Genomic DNA, 19278 nt, shown 5'->3' with positions numbered 1-19278 from the left:
ACCGTAAACTTACCTGTAATTCTGTCTAAAATCACACTTTTTGCCTGTGAATAGTTAACTCTTGCTGTCATCTTAGCTTACATGATAAATTAGTCAATTATCTAAAGTGAGACTCTCTCTAATAGTCTGTAAGCTCAATTCAAGTCAAGAATATTTTATTGTCATTTCAACCATATATAGCTGTTGCAGTACACAGTGAAATGAGACAACGTTTCTCAAGGACCATGGTGCTACATAAAACAAAGACAGAGCTATGTACTTTGTTAATCTTTCCCAAGAGACTAGATCTTTACAAAATTTACAAAAAGTTTGTCGACACCCGTCCATCACAGTTCTATGTGGCTCTTCACTAAATGGTTTACACAAAGTTTCTCTTCACTGGAACCAGCAGGCTCAAACCTGTTCCAGCATTACAATGCCCCTGTGCATAAAGTGATGGTGTGGAATGGAAGAACTCAAATGTCCTGCACAGAGCCCTGACTCAAACCGATTGAACACCTTTGGAATGAACTGGAATGCTGATTGTACCCATGTCTCCCCACCCAACACCAGTGCCTGATCTCACTAATGCTCTTGTGGCTGATTGAACACAAATCCTCAATCCTTACATATTACATAGTGTTTCTATGGCCACTAGGGGTCCCTCTTTTTTGGACATATACCAACTGGGAAATCTTAAAAACAATGAACTGATAAGGGGGTTTTTACACCTGGTCACTTCATGCGTTTTCTGTGATCCGATAGCTATCCGATCGTAAAAAGACCAGGTCTAAATGCCCTCCGAAACGGTTTCGAGACGGATATAAATCCGATCGTTCAAACTACTTCAGGAGGTGGTCTGGGACGCATTTCAGATGAAACTGGACAGGTGTAAATGCATGTGGTTGTTAAAGCCACATACGTCAGCGCTAAACTCCTCCCAAACGGAAGTACGTCACTCGCAGGTGACTCGCGAGTCGCGCCAGAAACAAATAACATGGACGACACGCAGGCACTTATTGCTCTTTGGGGCCATGAAAGCGTCCAAGAAAAGCTTTGTAAAACATGTAGAAACAAAAATATATTTAAGTATATACACCAAAGCGTGTTCCATTTCAATTACCCCGGAAATGAGCTAAAACATATTTGCATATTGGGCGGGAGTAGAAGGATCGGATTGATATCCGATTCGCCAAGACACATTTATGTGGCCTAATGTAAATGGAACAGTTTTAACAAATCAGAGAAAACACATGAAGTGACCAGGTGTAAAACTAAAATACAAATTCTACCATTAATATATGAACACAATGTCAAAAACAATATATTTTATAGGTGAGTGAGCATTTAACAGTTTGAACCATATCTCAAATGTAGTGGTGCAACAATTGCATTTTGCAATTTTAACTACTTTTGTAATAATGGCGTTAATATAAAAAAATATTTATTTGAAGTGAGTGAGGTCAGTGAAGTGAAGCATTGCAAAACATTTCCTTCCCTTATCAGCCATGTTTGCCTTGTAACTGAGCTAAAGATGAACAATCAACAATTTTCAGTTATACTTGGTTTCATTTTTGCAATTGGGGAACATGTAACACTATGCTTATTCTGACTTAACAATTTAAGGTCTTTTAACAAAGAAAGTTTGGCCTTGTATCCTCCTCAGAAATCTTATATAACTAGACATTATCCAATTTACACAGAACAAAATAGATTTCATACAGATACACTGAACACTGTATATAACAAAAAAACAATAGTTTGTCAGAAATGAAAAGTTAATCATTAACTTAATCACCAACTTAATATAAATATTATTATTGTGACTCGCCATTAGGGCTGCTGTAGTCATGTGTTACATCATTATTTGTTGTGTTTGTGCTACTGTACATACTATTTCTCCTCTTATTTTACATTATTATTTATTATTATTATTATTATTATTATACAAACATTTAATTGTTCTGTTTTTATTACTAAATAAACTGGTATGTTCTATTACTAAATAACTTGTTCTATCATGTCACTAATTAGTTACACATGTAAATCTGAACTCTAGTCTAAATACAAGTTAATAAATGCAGTACAGTTGGTGTTATTGCAGTGTTTAATGGTTCCTCAGATCTTGGCGTTTTGACGACAACAACGGAGTCTCTCTCGTGTTTGCTGTTTCCTTTTTCTCTGCGGTGGTGCAAACACTTCCTGTTTCAGCGCGGTTTCGTGTTCACTTTGTTTAAAGTTTTAAACTGACGCAAATACGTTGTTTACATCGGTTTAATCGGATAATTTGGAATTCACGCTCTCTGGATCTTCGTTGGAGGCAAATTTGACGAAAATGAGCTTCCTATTGTAAGTAATGGTGGCGTGAAAAACTGGTTAGTCTCTTATTATACAACAACGTGGTCATTGTTTGGAGATTATATTCCTGTTGAATAATCCCTAGTACACTATAACTAGTCAATCAATAACTAGTAACTAATAGTAAGTGTAACTTTTCGGTTCATTGTTGTTGCTTAGTTCAGCGTTGACAAACGTTGGTTAACCAACTCATCTAAAACCACGATACGATCTTAACAAATATATTAAATATCCGTTTTTATATTATATTATGTTATATTAGACCGTTTAACACGATTTAACACGTCTTATAGACGTCTCTGATTATAGCATATTCTCTTTCCTGAAAGATCTCCATGAAGCTTCCGCTAAAGCATTAATCAAGATTGATGCTCGTGTTATAACATTAAAGATAAAAGTTGTTAATCGTGAGGTGATTAAAGCTCAAACTGAGGGTGATTTGTGCTTCAGTTAACACGAAAATATGCAAATTAATTCATATTAAAATATTCTGATTTTATTTTAGAACTTTGGCTAAACTCTTAAGCTCTCGAAGACAGAAATGACATTTCCTTGTTATGTCCTTAGACTTTTGCACACAATTGATCTACATCAATATATTTTTTCTTTTCTTTAAAATAAATAAATAAATAAAAATTCTTGAATACTTCCATATGTAGTGACATATCACCAGACACATATGGACTGGGAAAATAACATGTTAGGAATAAACATAAACTGTGTGCTGCAGTTCTGGTTAACTAACAACAGGGTGGTTAGATGCAGAGAACCAATATGAAGTTGACCATTTTACTAAAACAGCATGAGCTGAATTATTTTAGGTTTTTTATAACAGCAATTTGTCAGAGATTTATTTAAGTGTATATATATCACATGAACAAAAGTGGTGTTGTAGTGAACATCAACATGGCTGTGATTCAGCTGTAGACACGAGGCCGCAGGTTATATAAACCACAGACATGCTTGTATAAATATGCTTGTATGTAAATGCACAATTGTGAGTTTACAAGAAAATATCAAGAAGCAGACATTTCAGTCCAAATGTTTTGTTTATTTTTTTCTTCATGCACGAAAAGTTTTTTCCAAAGAAGCCTAGAGCTGGTTGCCAAAACCAATACCAAAAGCACCCCACAGACTGATTGACAGCTTGTAATAAGTGTAGTGAGTGTTTCAGTATGATGAACTGGAAACTAGCTTTGCAGTAATTGTTTGAATTAGAACATTTATTTAGGACCCAGACAAAGTAGACTGATTAAAATGTCCTAGTGTGGTTATATTTAATATCAGCGCTATTGAAGCACATGGACTAACTGTTGTGTAGTAAACAAAACAGCATGTCATACATTTTATCCATTTTTTTAGTTGCATTTAATGTCATTGTAAAGAACAATTCCCTCACCAGCCTTTAATGTAAGTTATATTTAAACATATAACGACTCTCCTATGGCAAATAAACATACTGTTATGAAACCCTGTTACAATGAACTGTAACAAAACACTCTGGGCTCCAGATCATCATCTTTGACCAGTCAGAATCATGAATTCAAAAGTGCTGTGCTATTGGTAACCATTAGGGGTGTAACGATGCACTCCGATCACAAATCTGTTCATGATACTGGCTTCATGATTCATTTTGATTCTGATAATAATTTGTAAAAAAAAAAAAAAAAAAATTGAATGAAAGGAAAAATTCTCCTTTTTAATTTCTGAATTAGAAACGGTGCAAAGCAGTGTGCCTTTTTGTCTGTATAAAATGAAAAATTGTTCTACATTTTCACTATAGCTTAAATAAAAATTAATATATTTATAAATTCCAATTTATAAATACAGTTTATGTATTGGGACCTCGATGTTCCTGGAGTTCTAGACTGTGAATCGTGCACTCCCATGATGCATATCACGAAATTAAGGCGATGCAATGCATTGTGCCATGCTGTATCCTTACACCCCTAGTAATATAATGACTTCTAATAGTCTACATATCTTGTTTATATGAAACCTATTTATATGAAATATCCTTATGTATTATTATTAACCATAAATGACTGCAGGATGGGTGGGAAATCTGATATCTCTGTCAGTTTAAACATAATTTTCATGATTTCAAGATTTTTATTTTATAATCAAATACAATATACAAACTTGCATATAAATGAAAATGAATGTGTTCATTTCCTTCATGTCAGTGTTTGGTTTTAGAGAAAGTGTGTTGGTGTTAGTAAATGTGTTTAATGCATTTTTTTTCTCTTTTCAATTCAGTGTAAGCAGGTTTTAATTTTCTTATGTGTATGTCCTTTAATACATTTAGGGTTTTGTTAATTGAAATACTTTTGGGATTATTTTTATTTCACATTTGTGTGGTTTGAAAATAAACTATATGAAGAGCTCATTTCCTACTAGGAGGAACACAAGCACCAGTCGTATGTTTTAACTGCCATCTAAATATAATAGCCAAAGTATTTATCATTGTTGTATCAATAACCCAATTTGAGATATTTTGATGAACTAAAAGTGTCATCAGTTGCATTATTTGTCATGTTCCATGGTAGAGCCTCAAGAAACTTTGGTCTATAAAAGATTACTTTGGCATTTATAGCACTAGATTTTGGACTGTGCTAGTAGAGGTATAGTTTAATCTACTTCAGCTCAACTCAGAAATGGTGGTGGATACAAAGCTGTTATGCAGGACTAAACAGATGTAATCAGCATTTGACTGTGTAAGTGAATAAATGATGATCATGTGTTTGCTTTAGTGGCAGTCGGTCTTCAAAGACTTTTAAACCAAAGAAAAACATTCCAGAGGGTTCTCACCAGTATGAGCTCTTGAAACATGCTGAAGCAACGTTGGGAAGTGGCAACCTTCGAGCTGCTGTAATGTTACCAGAAGGAGAAGACCTTAATGAATGGATCGCTGTTAATAGTGAGTGTATATGTCTACATGCTTAATTGATAAAGCTGTTGCAGCATTATCTTAATTAAACTTTACCAAACATCATATGAAATGTTTGAGTGATCAGTATATGATGTTTTATATTTTAATATATCTGTTGTAAGTTATTGTAGTGTTCTGTTTACTGATGTCCCTAAACTGTTAATTTTTTCCATTTTCTAAAAGCATTAAAATATTTCATATTAAAATATCTAGAGTCTTTTTATGAACAGTTTGCTGCAAATTTGTGGTAAAATCTTTCTTCCTCAATTTTGTGTAAGGCAGATGATGTGATCTAGGTCTCGTTATTCTGACGAGTTACTTTGACTTTATTTTAGCGGTCGATTTCTTCAACCAGATCAATATGTTGTATGGCACAATCACTGAGTTCTGCACAGAGACCAACTGCCCTGTCATGTCTGCAGGGCCCAAGTAGGAAGAAATATCATAACATATTTTGTTATTTACCACATAAACACAACTGGATGGTTTTACAGTATCTCTTATGTTTCTCCAGGTATGAATATCACTGGGCTGATGGTACCAACATAAAGAAACCGATCAAATGTTCAGCTCCAAAATATATCGACTACTTGATGACTTGGGTCCAAGATCAACTGGATGACGAAACCCTATTTCCTTCCAAAATTGGTTAGCATGGCATATGGATAAGAGAGAAAGAAATACAGTATGTAAATTGATATGCAGTGAAACATTGGGGTGAGCTGGAATAATGCAAGTATGGCAAAGTAAAATAATGGGGGTGATGCGGTTATAGTGTTAGACTACCAGTTGGAAGGTTAAATAAGATAAGAGTGTCTGCCAAGTGCAAGGTCATGTCAGAAAAGGGCTAAAAAAAATAAAAATAAAATACATGGCTTACCAAATCGAACAGGGGATTCTGCATCAGTTTGGAATTCCCGTGGTTGATGGTAGGATGGTTCTTCCGTCTGCAGCTAGAGCTTTGGAGATTAATGGCAATGAACCATTGGCTAATCAGCACATGTCCACAGTGGTCCCCACAAGGGTTAAAGATCCAAGCCATTTGGCAGTAATAACTGTGGAACTGTCAATTTAATATAAAATAGTAGACATTTTTTACGTAGAGACTCTTTTTAAAGAGGTGGCCTTAAAAGTTCACCACATCCCCCACCGTAACTAGATAGTGTAGTATTTGTTTGCAAAATGACACTCTTTTCTTCTTTCCAGGTGTGCCTTTTCCAAAGAACTTCATGTCAGTGGCTAAAACTATTCTGAAACGTTTATTCAGAGTCTATGCTCATATTTACCACCAGCACTTTGACTCTGTGATGCAGTTACAAGAGGAGGCCCATCTCAACACTTCCTTCAAGCATTTCATCTTCTTTGTGCAGGTGATAGGGCTTGGCTCAGCTTAGGGGGTTTATATTTTAACATAATTTTATACACAACCATAAATGATGTCTGACAGTTTGTTCCTTCTAATCATTATTTTTTTCTCGCTTTCTTTGTTTGCATGTGTATGGACAGGAATTCAACTTGATTGACCGCAGAGAGCTGGTTCCACTGCAGGAACTTATCGAGAAACTAGGCACCAAGGACAGATAAAAAAACACCACATAAACATATATATTACTGAAGTATTTCTTCTTTTCCTTTTAGAGAATTTTAAAGCCACAGTCAGAACATTTTAGGAGTAGAGGTTATATTTTAATAATAAGCTGACTGTAGATTAACAGATTGTATCTACCAAAATCATTTTAGGGTGACTTTTTTTTTTTTTTTTTTTGCCTTTGATTTTTTTTTTTTTTAATTTGGGTTTCATGATGTATACAAATGTTGGACGAATTAGGACAGGAGATAGAAAACAGATAGAAACTGCAGGCAGATTTTTTAATTAAAGATTTCTTATTGTTTTATATTCTAGCATCTTTATATAAGGGAAAAGAAACTATACAACCTTTTACAGTTTCGTATTAAAGGTAAATTAAGTAAAAGCTATTTGTTTCTGGGATCAGCACATGTGTTGTTGTGACCCTTGTTAGGGTCTAACATTCCTTTTATGCTGAAAAGGTTTTTAGGTCAGTATTTTTGCTTTGAAATTTACACTCACTGAGTAGTTTATTAGAAACTCTATATAATAACACTTGATTTAGCCTCCCTTTGTTTTAAAAATGGCTTTAATTCTTTGTCATTAATTCATCATTCCTTTGAGATTCTGGTCCATGTTGACAAGGATCTTTAAGGTGAACTTTAATGCTGTCAATCTCCTGTTCTACCACAACCCAAAGGTGTTCTTCTGGAGTGGGAAGGTCACTGAAAATCACTGATTTTATTTTTACATTTGTGAAATGAGTTTGAGACGACTTTTGCTTTGTGACATGGTGTATTTTCATGCTGGAAGGAGCCATCAGAAGATGGTGATTGTGATCATGAATGGATGCACATGATCGGCGACAATACTCAAATAAGCTGTGCCAAGAAAACATTACCAATTCTCCACCACCTCTGTGTATCAGCTGAAATCAGGATTCATCACAGAAGGGTACAGTTTTCTAGTCTTTAACTTTTCACTGTTTGAGTCTGTGCCAACTGCAGCCTCATTTTCTGTTTTTGTCTGACAGGAGCCTAAGCCAACATGGTGTTTGACTCTTGTAGCTCCTGCACCTCAGGCTTTGACATGTTTATCCTGAGATGCTTTTCTGCTCATGACTTTTGTTCAGAGTGCTTATCTGAGTCACTGTTACTCTGTTGACTTCTCTCAACAACACAGAGATTCTGTCCCCAAAACTAGCCAAATAAGTGTTTTCTTTTTTTTTTTTATTGCATCACTCTGTTTAAACTCTAGAGACTGATAATCGCAGATCAGCAGTTTTGAAATCTAACATCATAACAAGGTCAAAATCACAGAGATCACAAAAACACAGAGATCACACAATTTTCCCGATCATATGTGCATGATGTTATGCATCACACTGCTGCCACATGTTTGGTTGTTTTCGATGATTGCGTGAAAGAGTAGGTGTTACAGGTTCCTAATACAGTGCTCAGTGAGTGTAAATTGTAACAGTAATGCTGAGGATTTTACTCAATATAAAATGCTGATTTTTCCCTTGCTTTGAATATCTTCAGTGTTTTATTTTCCTTTTAATATAAGGCATTGAAAAGTATATTGTGTCCAATGAAAAATGAAAGAATAAGTGATCATCTAAATAACTTTTTTAAGATGAGGATTAAAACTGTATTTGTATCCATATTAGATTGTCTGTACATTTTTAATGTCTTGACTGACTTGCTATAGAGAAAAACGTGGCAAGGTTTGTCTACATAGAAATTATTGTCATTGAATTTTCTTAAAAAGTTTCCATAGATGTTGATCTACTAGTTGAACATTTTTTGCTTCCTTTTAATTAAAAAATTCAATATACAGATTTCATACAGAGACTTTTTTAATCAAATGATATGTTTCAGACAACTGATTAATGATCGTTTATGATAAATACTGAATAGTAATTGTGATAATGGTTAAACAAAGTTCCTTGATTAAAGAAAAAATATGGTCTTGGAACAAAAAAGTCGTTGTAGTATTTCCACACTAAAAAATGAAACAAATGAAAAGATTTTGAATGTAGTCACGTTTATATATTATTCTCTATTATAAGATAACCCTTTTGACAGTCGACTAATTTTCAGCTTGAAATTTTCATATATAATTGGCAAATAATTTATCTTTATTTTTAAGAATAAATGCATAAAATGAAAAAATATAAGAAAAAATATCAATAGAACAATAATATTTCATGCATAAAGTCAATTAATATGTTTCTCCTTTCCACTTTTTTTTTTCACATCAGGTGCAAATTATTAGAACATTGTTACCGAGCATTTTGAAGAAGGCTTGACTTATTTAATTCAATTCAATTCCCATTAGAGAAGTATGGAAACAGAAGAGAAACTTTAAAATTAATTTAAAAAAAGATTAACTTAAAATTTAAAATACTATATATCTTTCCCTATCCCTAATGAGCAAGGTGGTTGCAGCAAGGAAAAACTCCCTGAGATGATATGGGGAAGAAACCAGGCTCAGAAGGGAACCCATTCTCATTTGGGTGACACTCTGCAGTAAATAGTGTAAATGTAAATAACGTCCTTTCTACAACAGTTAATAATAGTGCAACCGAGAGCTCCTGAGGAACTAATGGGTCATCGTAAACTCTGAGTTCAGCACAGACCTGTTTGCTGATAAAGACCAGACCATACAGCTGACTGACACAACATTGGTTCAAAGAAGGCATGACAGTCTCTGGGCAGCTTCATACACAACAATCCCATCAGACACTGGCTGACCATGCAGATCGATCCCTGGCAAGGTGACCACTGGGAGACGAGACTTCAGCCAGCAGTAGAACATCAGGATTGACAAACTATTTCCACAAAGTGCAGACAGGCACTGCGGCATGACTGGCTATGGCATAACTAAAAGGCTAACCAGAAGGTATGACAGACATGAGGGCTTCCTGGGATGTAAAGCGCCCCACCGCTCCACAGTCTGCAAACCTGAGCGACTTGCGAGGGTGGTAAGCTGACAACATCCAGACTTCCCAGTTCACCAAACACTCTATGCTCATGAACCCTCCAGATCTACTCCTTTACCTAAAAAAAAGCTATTAATAAAAAGCTAAACTAAACAAATGTCTTTTTAGCCTGGACTTAAATACTGAGACTGTGTCTGAATCCCGAACACTAATTGGAAGTCTGTTCCATAACTGGGGCTCTGTGAGAAAAAGCTCTGCAATCTGCTGTGGCCTTTTGTACTTGAGGTACTACCAAACAGTCTGCACCTTTTGTTCGAAGTAGGCGTGACGGATCATAAAAAAACAAAAGATCTCTCAATTACTGTGACGCAAGACCATTAAGTGCTGGTTAATAATAGTATTTTATAATCAATGCGAAACTTGAATTGGAAGCCAATGCAATGAGTATAAGATGGGGTGATATTTTCATTCAATTTAAGTTAATTTGTATAGCACTTTTTACAATTGACATTGTCTCAAAGCAGCTTTACAGAACATAAACATGGAACAAAAGGTTAATATAAAGAATAATATAAAGATTAATAGAATACAAAATTCAGGATTAATCTTTAGATAGATTTAGTTCACGATGTGTATGTATATATCCCCAATGAGCAAGTCTGAGGTGACTCAGGCAGCAGTGGCAAGGAAAAACTCCCTTAGATGGTAAGGAAGAAACTTTGAGAGGAACCAGACTCAAAGGGGAACCCATCCTCATATGGGTGACACTGGAGGGTGTGATTATAAAAATACAGTCAAACAGATGTTGTATAGATGCAAAAGATCATATGGAGTTCACATCTTTTTAGTATAGCAGAGTCTAAGTGTAGCTGATAGATCTTGATGCCTCAGGATTCACTGAGTTGGCCTCATCTCAGTGGTCCAAAATCTTCATCGCATGGAAGACGATCAGTGCTGGTACAATTTCTTGATGCCTCGGGATGGGTAGAAAGAGAGAAGCAGTGGAGAGGGATTAACATATCTGCTGTCCTTAATATTTGCAAGTCTGATATAATAGTGCACAGTATTATGGGATGTATTATGTGTACGCCTGACTAAAGAGATGAGTTTTTAATCTACATTTAAACTGGGAAAGTGTGTCTGAGCCCCGAACACTATCAGGAAGACCTATATGATTTTTCACTAATATGAAAACCCTCTACCGCCTTTAGTAGACTTAGATATTCTGGGAACTACCAGAAGTCCTGAGTTTTGTGATCTCAGAGAGCGTGAAGGATTGTAACGTGTTAGAAGACTAGTTAGATACATGGGAGCTAAACCATTAAGCCTTGCATAAGCCTTGTACGTAGGTAGCAGCAGTTTGTAATCAATTCCAAACTTAACAGGTAGCCAGTGTAGAGATGAAAAATTGGGGTTATATGGTCATACTTTCTTGTCCTAGTGAGAACTCTGGCAGCTGCATTTTGGACTAACTGTAGCCTATTTATTAAAGATGCAGGACAACCACCTAGTAATGCATTACAATAGTCCAGTCTAGAGGTCATGAATGCATGAACTAGCTTCTCAGCATCAGATACAGATAGGATGTTTCTCAGCTTGGCAATATTTCTAAGGTGGAAGAAGGCTGTTTTTGTAGTATGGGTGATATTATTTTCAAAAGACAAGTTGCTGTCTAATATAACACCCAGGTCTTTCACTGTCGAGCTACTAGTAACAGTACATCCCTCTAAATGGAAGTTAACTTGTGAGAGTTTCTGTGTACTGGTTTTTGGACCTATAAGTAGTATTTCTGTCTTATCAGAGTTTAATAACAGAAAATTACAGCTCATCCAATCTTTTATCTCTCTAAGGCACTGAGTTCATTTGGACAATTCAGCTATTTCATCTGGTTTTGATGAGAGATATAACTGTGTATCGTCACCATAACAGTGGAAATGAATCCCATGCCTTCTAATGATGTTCCCTAATGGAAGCATGTATATCGAGAAGAGCAGGGGTCCAATAATAATATTAAGAAGAGCCTCACCAGCTTTATGTAACACGTCTTTCAGTAATTTAGTTGGGATGGGACCTAGTGAACAAGTTGTTGATTTAGCTGTAGTAATAAGCTTATCTAACTCTTCCTGTCCTGTACTTGTAAAGCACTGTAGTGGTGAGTGTAGTGCTTTAGGTGAGACTGAGTCACAAGCTGCTCTTACATGTTGAACATCACCTATTTTGTTCCAGATGATTTTAATTTTATCAGTAAAGAATCTCATAAAATCCTCACTACTGAACTGTGATGGAATAGTGTGTTCACATTTCTGTTTTTTTGTTAATCTAGCCACTGTGCTAAATAAAAACCTTCTGATTGTTCTGGTTATTTTCTATGAGTTTGCTCAGGTGCTCAGTCCTAGCAGCTTTTAGAGCCTGTCTATAGCTATTTATAGCCTTTTAGAGCCTGTCTATATGCTACTTATACGCAATTCTAAAAACCGCTAATTTAGTTTTTCTCCATTTTCGCTCAAGGTTATGGGTTTCTCTCATGAGGGTGTGAGTATGACTATTATACCACGGTGCAGGTGTTTTGTCTCTAACCTTCTGTAATCTGATTGGGGCGACAGTGTCTAATGTGCTAGTGAATATAGCACCTATGCTGTTAGTCATTACATCTAGATCATTTGTGTTTAAGTGTACAGTAAGAAGTCCAGACAGATCAGGCAGGTTATTTGTGAATCTGTCTTTAGTGGTCGGAATAATATTTCTACCGAGTCGATAACGTGGTGAGACACAGTTCGTCTGTTCTATGGGTAGTGTGTACATTATGAGGTAATGGTCTGTGATGTCATCACTTTGAGGTATGATATCTATATCAGTGACATCTATTCCGTGTGATATTATTAAATCTAGTGTCTAATTAAGACGATATGTTGCTCTAGTGATGTTTTGTTTAAGCCCAAATGAGTTTATTAGGTCCATAAATGTGACTCTTAAAGCATCATTTGTATCGAAAAAAAAAATGTTCTTATCTTCTGGTTCTAGTTAGGACTCTACGGTCAGGACTAACTGGAGCTTGTTTATGCTCCTACTGGAACATCTAGACAGTAAAGCATTACAGTAATCCAACCTAGAGGTAACAAATGCATGAACTAGTGTTTCTGCATCATGTAATGACATCATATTTCTTACGTTAGCAATATTTTTTAGATGAAAGAAGGCTACCTTTTGTGGTATTATTTATGTGAGCTTCAAATGAGAAACCGGTATCAATATTCACACCGAGGTCTTTTACTGTTGCACATGATGTAATAGAATGAGCATCCAGAGTTACTCTGTAATCAGAAAGCTTACTTCTGGCTGCCTGTGGACCTTGTAAAAGCACTTCTTACACCTCAGATATACCATGGTGAGATCCAAAATGCTTTGAGAATTTTGTTGAAGCATATGAGTCTAGTAAGGGATATAAAAAGATCTCAAAATAATTTGTAATCAGCCATTCCACTGTTTGAAAATCATTTGCAAGTGTAGAACATTTAAAACAACTGCCACCATGGCCAGTTCAGGCCATCCAAACAAATTCACTCCAAGAGCAGCCTGCAAGAAAACACTAAAATATCATCATTGGACCTACAGAAAGCTCTTGCTACAGTTAATGTCAAAGTGCATGACTATATCAGAATGAGACAGCACAACTTTAATTATCATGGGATGTGTTTGAACAAGGATGGTCTGAAATGGTCAAGGCAACTGAAAGAATTCTGCATTGAGGAGTGGGGAAACTTTCTTCTAGTTGATGTCTGAAACTGGTCTCACTGAGGTTATTTCAGCCAAAGGGGGAAATACTAGCTAATGGGGTGTCCTATCTTTTTCCTCCGTTGAAATATTCATTATGTCATTTAAAAAGAAAAAAGAAAAGAAAAGAAATTAGGGGATTGGATTTTGAGAAAAAACCTTCTGTGTTGGTCTTTTCTGTGACCTTCTGTGTTGTTGACACACACAAGGAATTTGGTTCCAGCTGTTTGTGACTCTCAAAAGTACAGACATAAATAACAATGTACTATACAAGATAATACAGACTATACAAAAAATGCAGGTGTGATACAATAGATATTATGAGTATTAAATGTATACAAAATATATGACTGATCAGTTATGTAGTGTACATATATTTTTATTTGTTTGAACTTTAGCCAATAAGCCCCTCTTTATAAGATGATGTGCTTCTTAGTGACAAATATTAACAAGCTTTAATGTTAATCTAAACCGTGTGCTAAATGTGTTACATTTCTGTGCGTAAATGCAGATGGCAACTTATTATGTAGTGCTCAGGAAAACCTACGTACGTTTAAAAAAAAAAAGTTTAATTTCAAGGTGGAACAAAAATATAAATGACCCGGATATACTTTTGCAATGTTGCCCACGTGATCATTTTTGTTAGCGTATAAAAACAAACAAGTCTCGTGTCGGTTGTTTAACGCATGCGCACATTTCATTGAGCGAGACTTGAACGGAAGCTATGTCTGCACATTGTGTCTGTTTTAAGCTCGCATTCAAGCATCTGAGGTCTGATCTGAAACAGTGCGTCTTGTTTTCACGGCTTCTCTTTACAACCAGTTTCTCTTATGGCAGAATGACTGCAAACACACAGTTAGAGAGCTTTATGGAGCAGCGCCCTGCAGTAACACGTGTAAAGAGGCTTTCTATTGAGGGCAACATAGGTAGGGAATGATTTCATTAACAACAACTTCTTAACCTCTGCATGTGCTTTAATAATTAATTTAACCGCATTTTACACATATGTTCCTTGCTCTGAAGACAGCAAGTGTTCCAGTCAAGATACAGTCTTGTGTTGTTGTTTTTGTTTGTTTTAATTTCAAATTGATTAAAACATTTGCTAAGGGACTCAACATTGAACCTTTGCTTATCGTTGCATTAAACTGTAACATGCAGAAACTGAAATATATGAATGAAAGCATGAAGACAAAAGTAAGATTGTTGAGCAGATTTATTAATTATAATTTATTATTACATTAAATGTTGAATCCATTTTGTTATTTTGTATGTTATCATATGTGGCACTTTTAACTGGACTGCTGTTATATTGCTCTGTGTGTGTATTGGAAACTTTAGCGGTTGGGAAGTCCACTTTTGCAAGGTTGCTGAGCAGTGCAGGGCGAAACTGGGAAGTCACACCAGAACCGGTCAGCAAATGGCAAAATGTCGAAGAGGCGACTTCACAAATAACACCGGTATACATAATCTTGTAATCCTTGTTATTCTGTGCCTGATGGACACATTGACATCGAAGTGACATGGTGGCTCATGACTTTAATGCAACAAAGGCTGCTTTTGTTTTAAACTGGGTAACATTTCTTGTTTGTTACATTTCCATTATCCTTCCTGTAGCAAGTGCCATCTTCCCACCAGACAGCAACCAACCTGCTGCAAATGATGTATGAAGACCCCAAACGCTGGTCCTACACCTTTCAGACATTTTCTTGTATGAGCCGTATGCGCACGCAGCTGCAGCCACCTCCTGGTCGGTTACTGGAAACAGATGACGTTGCTGTTCAGGTGTACGAACGTTCCATCTACAGTGACCGGTGAATTCATGCACACGGACATCATCTCAGCTTCTTCTAATCATTGATTTCTTGTCTCTGATATCCGTGTCGCACTTCCTTTTCAGGTATGTTTTTGCTCTGAACATGTTTGAGTTAGGATGTATAAACTCCACAGAGTGGGCTGTTTATCAGGACTGGCATTCCTTTCTTGTTGAGCAGTTTGGTCCTAAGGTACAACTAGAGGGTATCATATACCTTAGGGCACCACCTCAGGTCAGTGATGTGAAAATAAATATTCCTGAAAGTTGTGTGTGAACTTTTTGAGTACGCAGGAACAATTCTTGGCAATTAAGAACAGAAGATATAAGAAGATAAGACCAATAAATGCATATAAAATACTTATTTTCTTACAAATAAGTGTGAAATATTCATATAAGCTCATGGACTTCTGTTTATTTTTCCTTACTTAAATAAGGGATGTCTGCAACAATAATAAAATGTAACGCCTCTGATTATTAGCAGGCAGGAAATAAGCAACATTTTTATTTTCAGATCCTCAGATTGTTCTTTGCTATGAGGAGCCATATTGAACATCCATTGACCAGTATGAGAGAGAGAGAGCAATAACATTAAATTTAACACACCTGAGACCTTGTAACACCAATGAGTCACATGACACTGGGCATTTGTAATTGGGCCCGATTTGGACATTTTCACCTAGGGGTGTACTTACCTTTGTAGCCAGTGTTTTGGACATTAATGGCTGTGTTGAGTTATTTTGAGAGGACAGCATATTTACACTGTTGTACAAACTTACACTCATTACTTTACATTGTAGCACAGTGTCATTTCTTCAGTATTGTATTATATTTTATAATATTTACAAAAATGTGAGGGGTGTACTCACTTCTGTGAGATACTGTATATATGTAAGGCAAGGCAAGTTTATTTATATAGCACATTTCATGCACAATGGTAATTTAAAGTGCTTTAGAGTCAGAGCAGAAGGCCGCAAGTTTTCTTCCAGGACAACTTTGCACATGGCTTGATTCATGAGTCCTGTATAAAGACACACGTGCCTGATCCAGCCTTGCTGAAGAACCCCCAGATCATCACCAACTGCAAATTTCACAGTTGGTGCAAGACACTGGCTTGTAGGTCTCTCCAGGTCTCTGTCTAACATTAGGTGACTAAGTGTTGGGCAAAGCTGAAAACGGAGAAGATGACTTTACTCTACAGTCCAATCCTTATGGTCTTTTGTAAACCTTAGCCTGACTGTTCTTTGATTCTCAATAATGAAGACATTATTTCTAGCTTTGCATGACTTCAGCCCTGCCTGTAGGAGGTTTTTCAAACTGTCCTTGCTGTGCACTTCACCCCCGCCTGCTGTTTGCCATTTTGTTGTAGATCACTTGATGATATCCTATGGATGTTGAGTGACATTCGAGTGAATTGAGTACCTGTCTGTAGATTTGTTGTCTCCAGTGTCTGCAGCTTGACCTTGTACAACTGAACCGCTGTCTTTGAATTTTTAAGAATGGAAGCAACCTGATGTATGTCTCTGCCTGTAAAGCCTGGATTGAACCCTTCTTTTCCTCACTCAATTTTTTTTCTTTTCAACATTTCTGACCATGGTCAGTAGTTATTTGACTTCAATTTCTTTTGAGGTAAGACAATGTTTTTTGCCATCCAGCTGGTGCTATTGAAAGAGGACCATGATGACAGCAGTAGTTTTTATACTTTTCCTTGTTAAATAAGATTTGTTTCAGGTGATCACCTAATGTGTGCCTGTGTTGGAATTGAACATGAATTTGGAGTGGCCTCTTAATTTTTTCCAGAACTATACATACACACACACTTGTTTGTACTCTCCCCAAAATTCAAGATGAGGTTAAGTTCTTGTTTGGGGTGAAGATACTTAATCTCACGTGGTTAGAGTTTCTCAAAGTCTGGAAGTAGCCTGTAATAACCAACTATGCCTTGGTCATAGTCACCAAGATTAGCCCCATTCTGCTTGATTTCGTGTATTGCACTGCTGCCACATGATTGGATAATTACTATTGGATTGTATAATTGCATAAATGAGCCTCTGTACAGATGTTCCAGTTAAAGTGCCCACAAGGATTTCTTATTGATTGTGCTGTGTCATTGTTTCACCTGCTATGTCTCTCAAATTATCTTAAATTTAGTGGCTAAATACTTGTAGGATTCCTAATAAATTATAACAAACCAGCAGATGTACTAACTTATGTTTTAAAAGTGTTTCAGACTGGGTCAATGTTACAGCAAAGTCATATGTCAAATGATTTCTTTAAAGCTTCATTCATGTTTGCAGGAAATTTTGAAGGTATTTAAGCCATAAAATTAGTAACAAGAAAAAATAGTTGTATTGGCCACAGAGCTATGTCTTCTCACTTTTTCTTTTGCAATTTTCTGTGAACATCATCTATAAACTCTAATCTAGGATGAAATTGACTACTTGTGTCTCATAGACCTGCATGGAGCGGCTGAGACACAGAGGTCGAGAAGAGGAGCAGGGAATACAGCTGGACTACCTTGAAACCCTCCATAAGCAGCATGACAATTGGCTTATAAACAAAAATACAAAGTGAGTTTGTTCATTTATTGGCAGGTCATTGGTGGATCATTCCATTGTTGGTAACACTGAAATAAATGTCAGCAGTAGAATAACTGTGTTCTGTATGATAGTAATGTATTAATGGTTAAATTCATACCAACTACAGTAATGTCTTGAAATTTATAAAATCCCTCTCTCTTTTTTACTTCTCACTTTAGGGTTCACTTTGATCACCTGAAAAACATTCCAGTTCTGGTGTTGGATGGTAGTCTGGAGTTTGAAAGTGATTCTGAGATGCAGACCAAGTTTCTAACAGAGGTTTGTGTGTTATTGTGTGTGATTTTCTGATTTTTATATGTACTTTAATGTGTGAGCAAATTCATTTAAGTATTTTTCTTGTAGGTCACGAACTTCATACAGGAATTATGAACATCAAACTAAAGGACCAAACACAAATCTTGGACCCTCTGGACTATCTGCTAGACTGAGCTCTAGGCATTTATTGAAGAGTAAAGAAACACCAAAATAGTTTTTTAATCTGCCTGATTTTTAATGTCCTGAACCAACAGTTTTTATCAGAGCAAACTTTCAAGGACCTATTTGTTAAGCTGGACCCGGAAAAAAAAACATTTACAATTTCTTACAAAAGTATGTTCTTACAAAAGTTCTTACAAAAGTTTTCTATACTGACATGCTCAGTAATCCTTTAGCAAAGAAAGGCCAATTTCTTCATCTGTCTGATGCAAAAGTCAACACACTTGCAGAAGAACCTTGTGCTGAATAAATGAACAGTCTATAATAAACACTTTTTATGTTTTTCAATTTGTGGTGTTCTTTAGCACTAAATCTGTCTGCATAGGGTCAAAATATTTTTTTCTTCATGTTGGTGCTCTCTGTTTTGATGAAATGTAGTGTCTACAAAAGTCTTCTATCTCCTTTTTACTGTTTTAATTTTTACTTGAAATAGTACATATTCTTTTGTTGTCCAATAAAGTATTCATATACTTTATATTTTTTATTGACACTTTTTTTTGTAAACAAAAGATTTGTCCATTTTTGATCTTTGCATGCCCAATTTTATTACGAAACTGCCCAAATCCCAAATCTCCTGAGATTAAAGCTACCTACCATATTGTAGGTAATCCAGCCAATTCAGTTCAAAATTTGTGTGTGTGTATGGATTTTGGAGAAAGCGAGCTTGCCTGTTCTGTGCAGAAAAATTACTTTCAGTCATGGGTACATTTGAGCAAATACTATAGAAGACTAGTATGCTGTAGTGGTAGTAATGAATAAACGGGCAGCAGGGCATTGGACAAAATTTGATGGAGGAGGAACAATAAAAGCAAACAATAGCAAATGTTTGACGCATGCTTTTCA

The 19278-nt window shown here is 35.9% G+C and overlaps 2 protein-coding genes across 2 annotated transcripts; both read left to right on the top strand.

Annotated features, from left to right (window-relative positions):
* The first annotated feature begins 2106 nt into the window (after window positions 1-2106).
* mob1a (MOB kinase activator 1A) lies at window positions 2107-8674 on the top strand. Its single transcript, XM_027155206.2, has 6 exons — window positions 2107-2328; window positions 5091-5257; window positions 5605-5698; window positions 5784-5917; window positions 6476-6639; window positions 6776-8674. Exons 1-6 carry the CDS (start codon window positions 2315-2317, stop codon window positions 6851-6853), a joined length of 651 nt encoding a protein of 216 aa, XP_027011007.1. The 5' UTR covers window positions 2107-2314; the 3' UTR covers window positions 6854-8674.
* Window positions 8675-14207: 5533 nt separating this feature from the next.
* On the top strand, window positions 14208-18723 carry dguok (deoxyguanosine kinase). Its single transcript, XM_027155215.2, has 7 exons — window positions 14208-14477; window positions 14890-15008; window positions 15166-15362; window positions 15449-15596; window positions 17816-17931; window positions 18120-18219; window positions 18304-18723. The coding sequence occupies exons 1-7, from the start codon at window positions 14276-14278 to the stop codon at window positions 18328-18330; spliced, it is 909 nt and encodes a 302-aa protein (XP_027011016.2). The 5' UTR covers window positions 14208-14275; the 3' UTR covers window positions 18331-18723.
* Window positions 18724-19278: the final 555 nt, after the last annotated feature.

Source organism: Tachysurus fulvidraco, chromosome 9, assembly GCF_022655615.1.
Source record: "Tachysurus fulvidraco isolate hzauxx_2018 chromosome 9, HZAU_PFXX_2.0, whole genome shotgun sequence".
In the NCBI taxonomy this organism is placed as follows: Eukaryota; Metazoa; Chordata; class Actinopteri; order Siluriformes; family Bagridae; genus Tachysurus; species Tachysurus fulvidraco.
The sequence above is the reverse complement of the archived record's forward strand: the minus strand, read 5'-3'. Positions and strand labels throughout refer to the sequence as shown.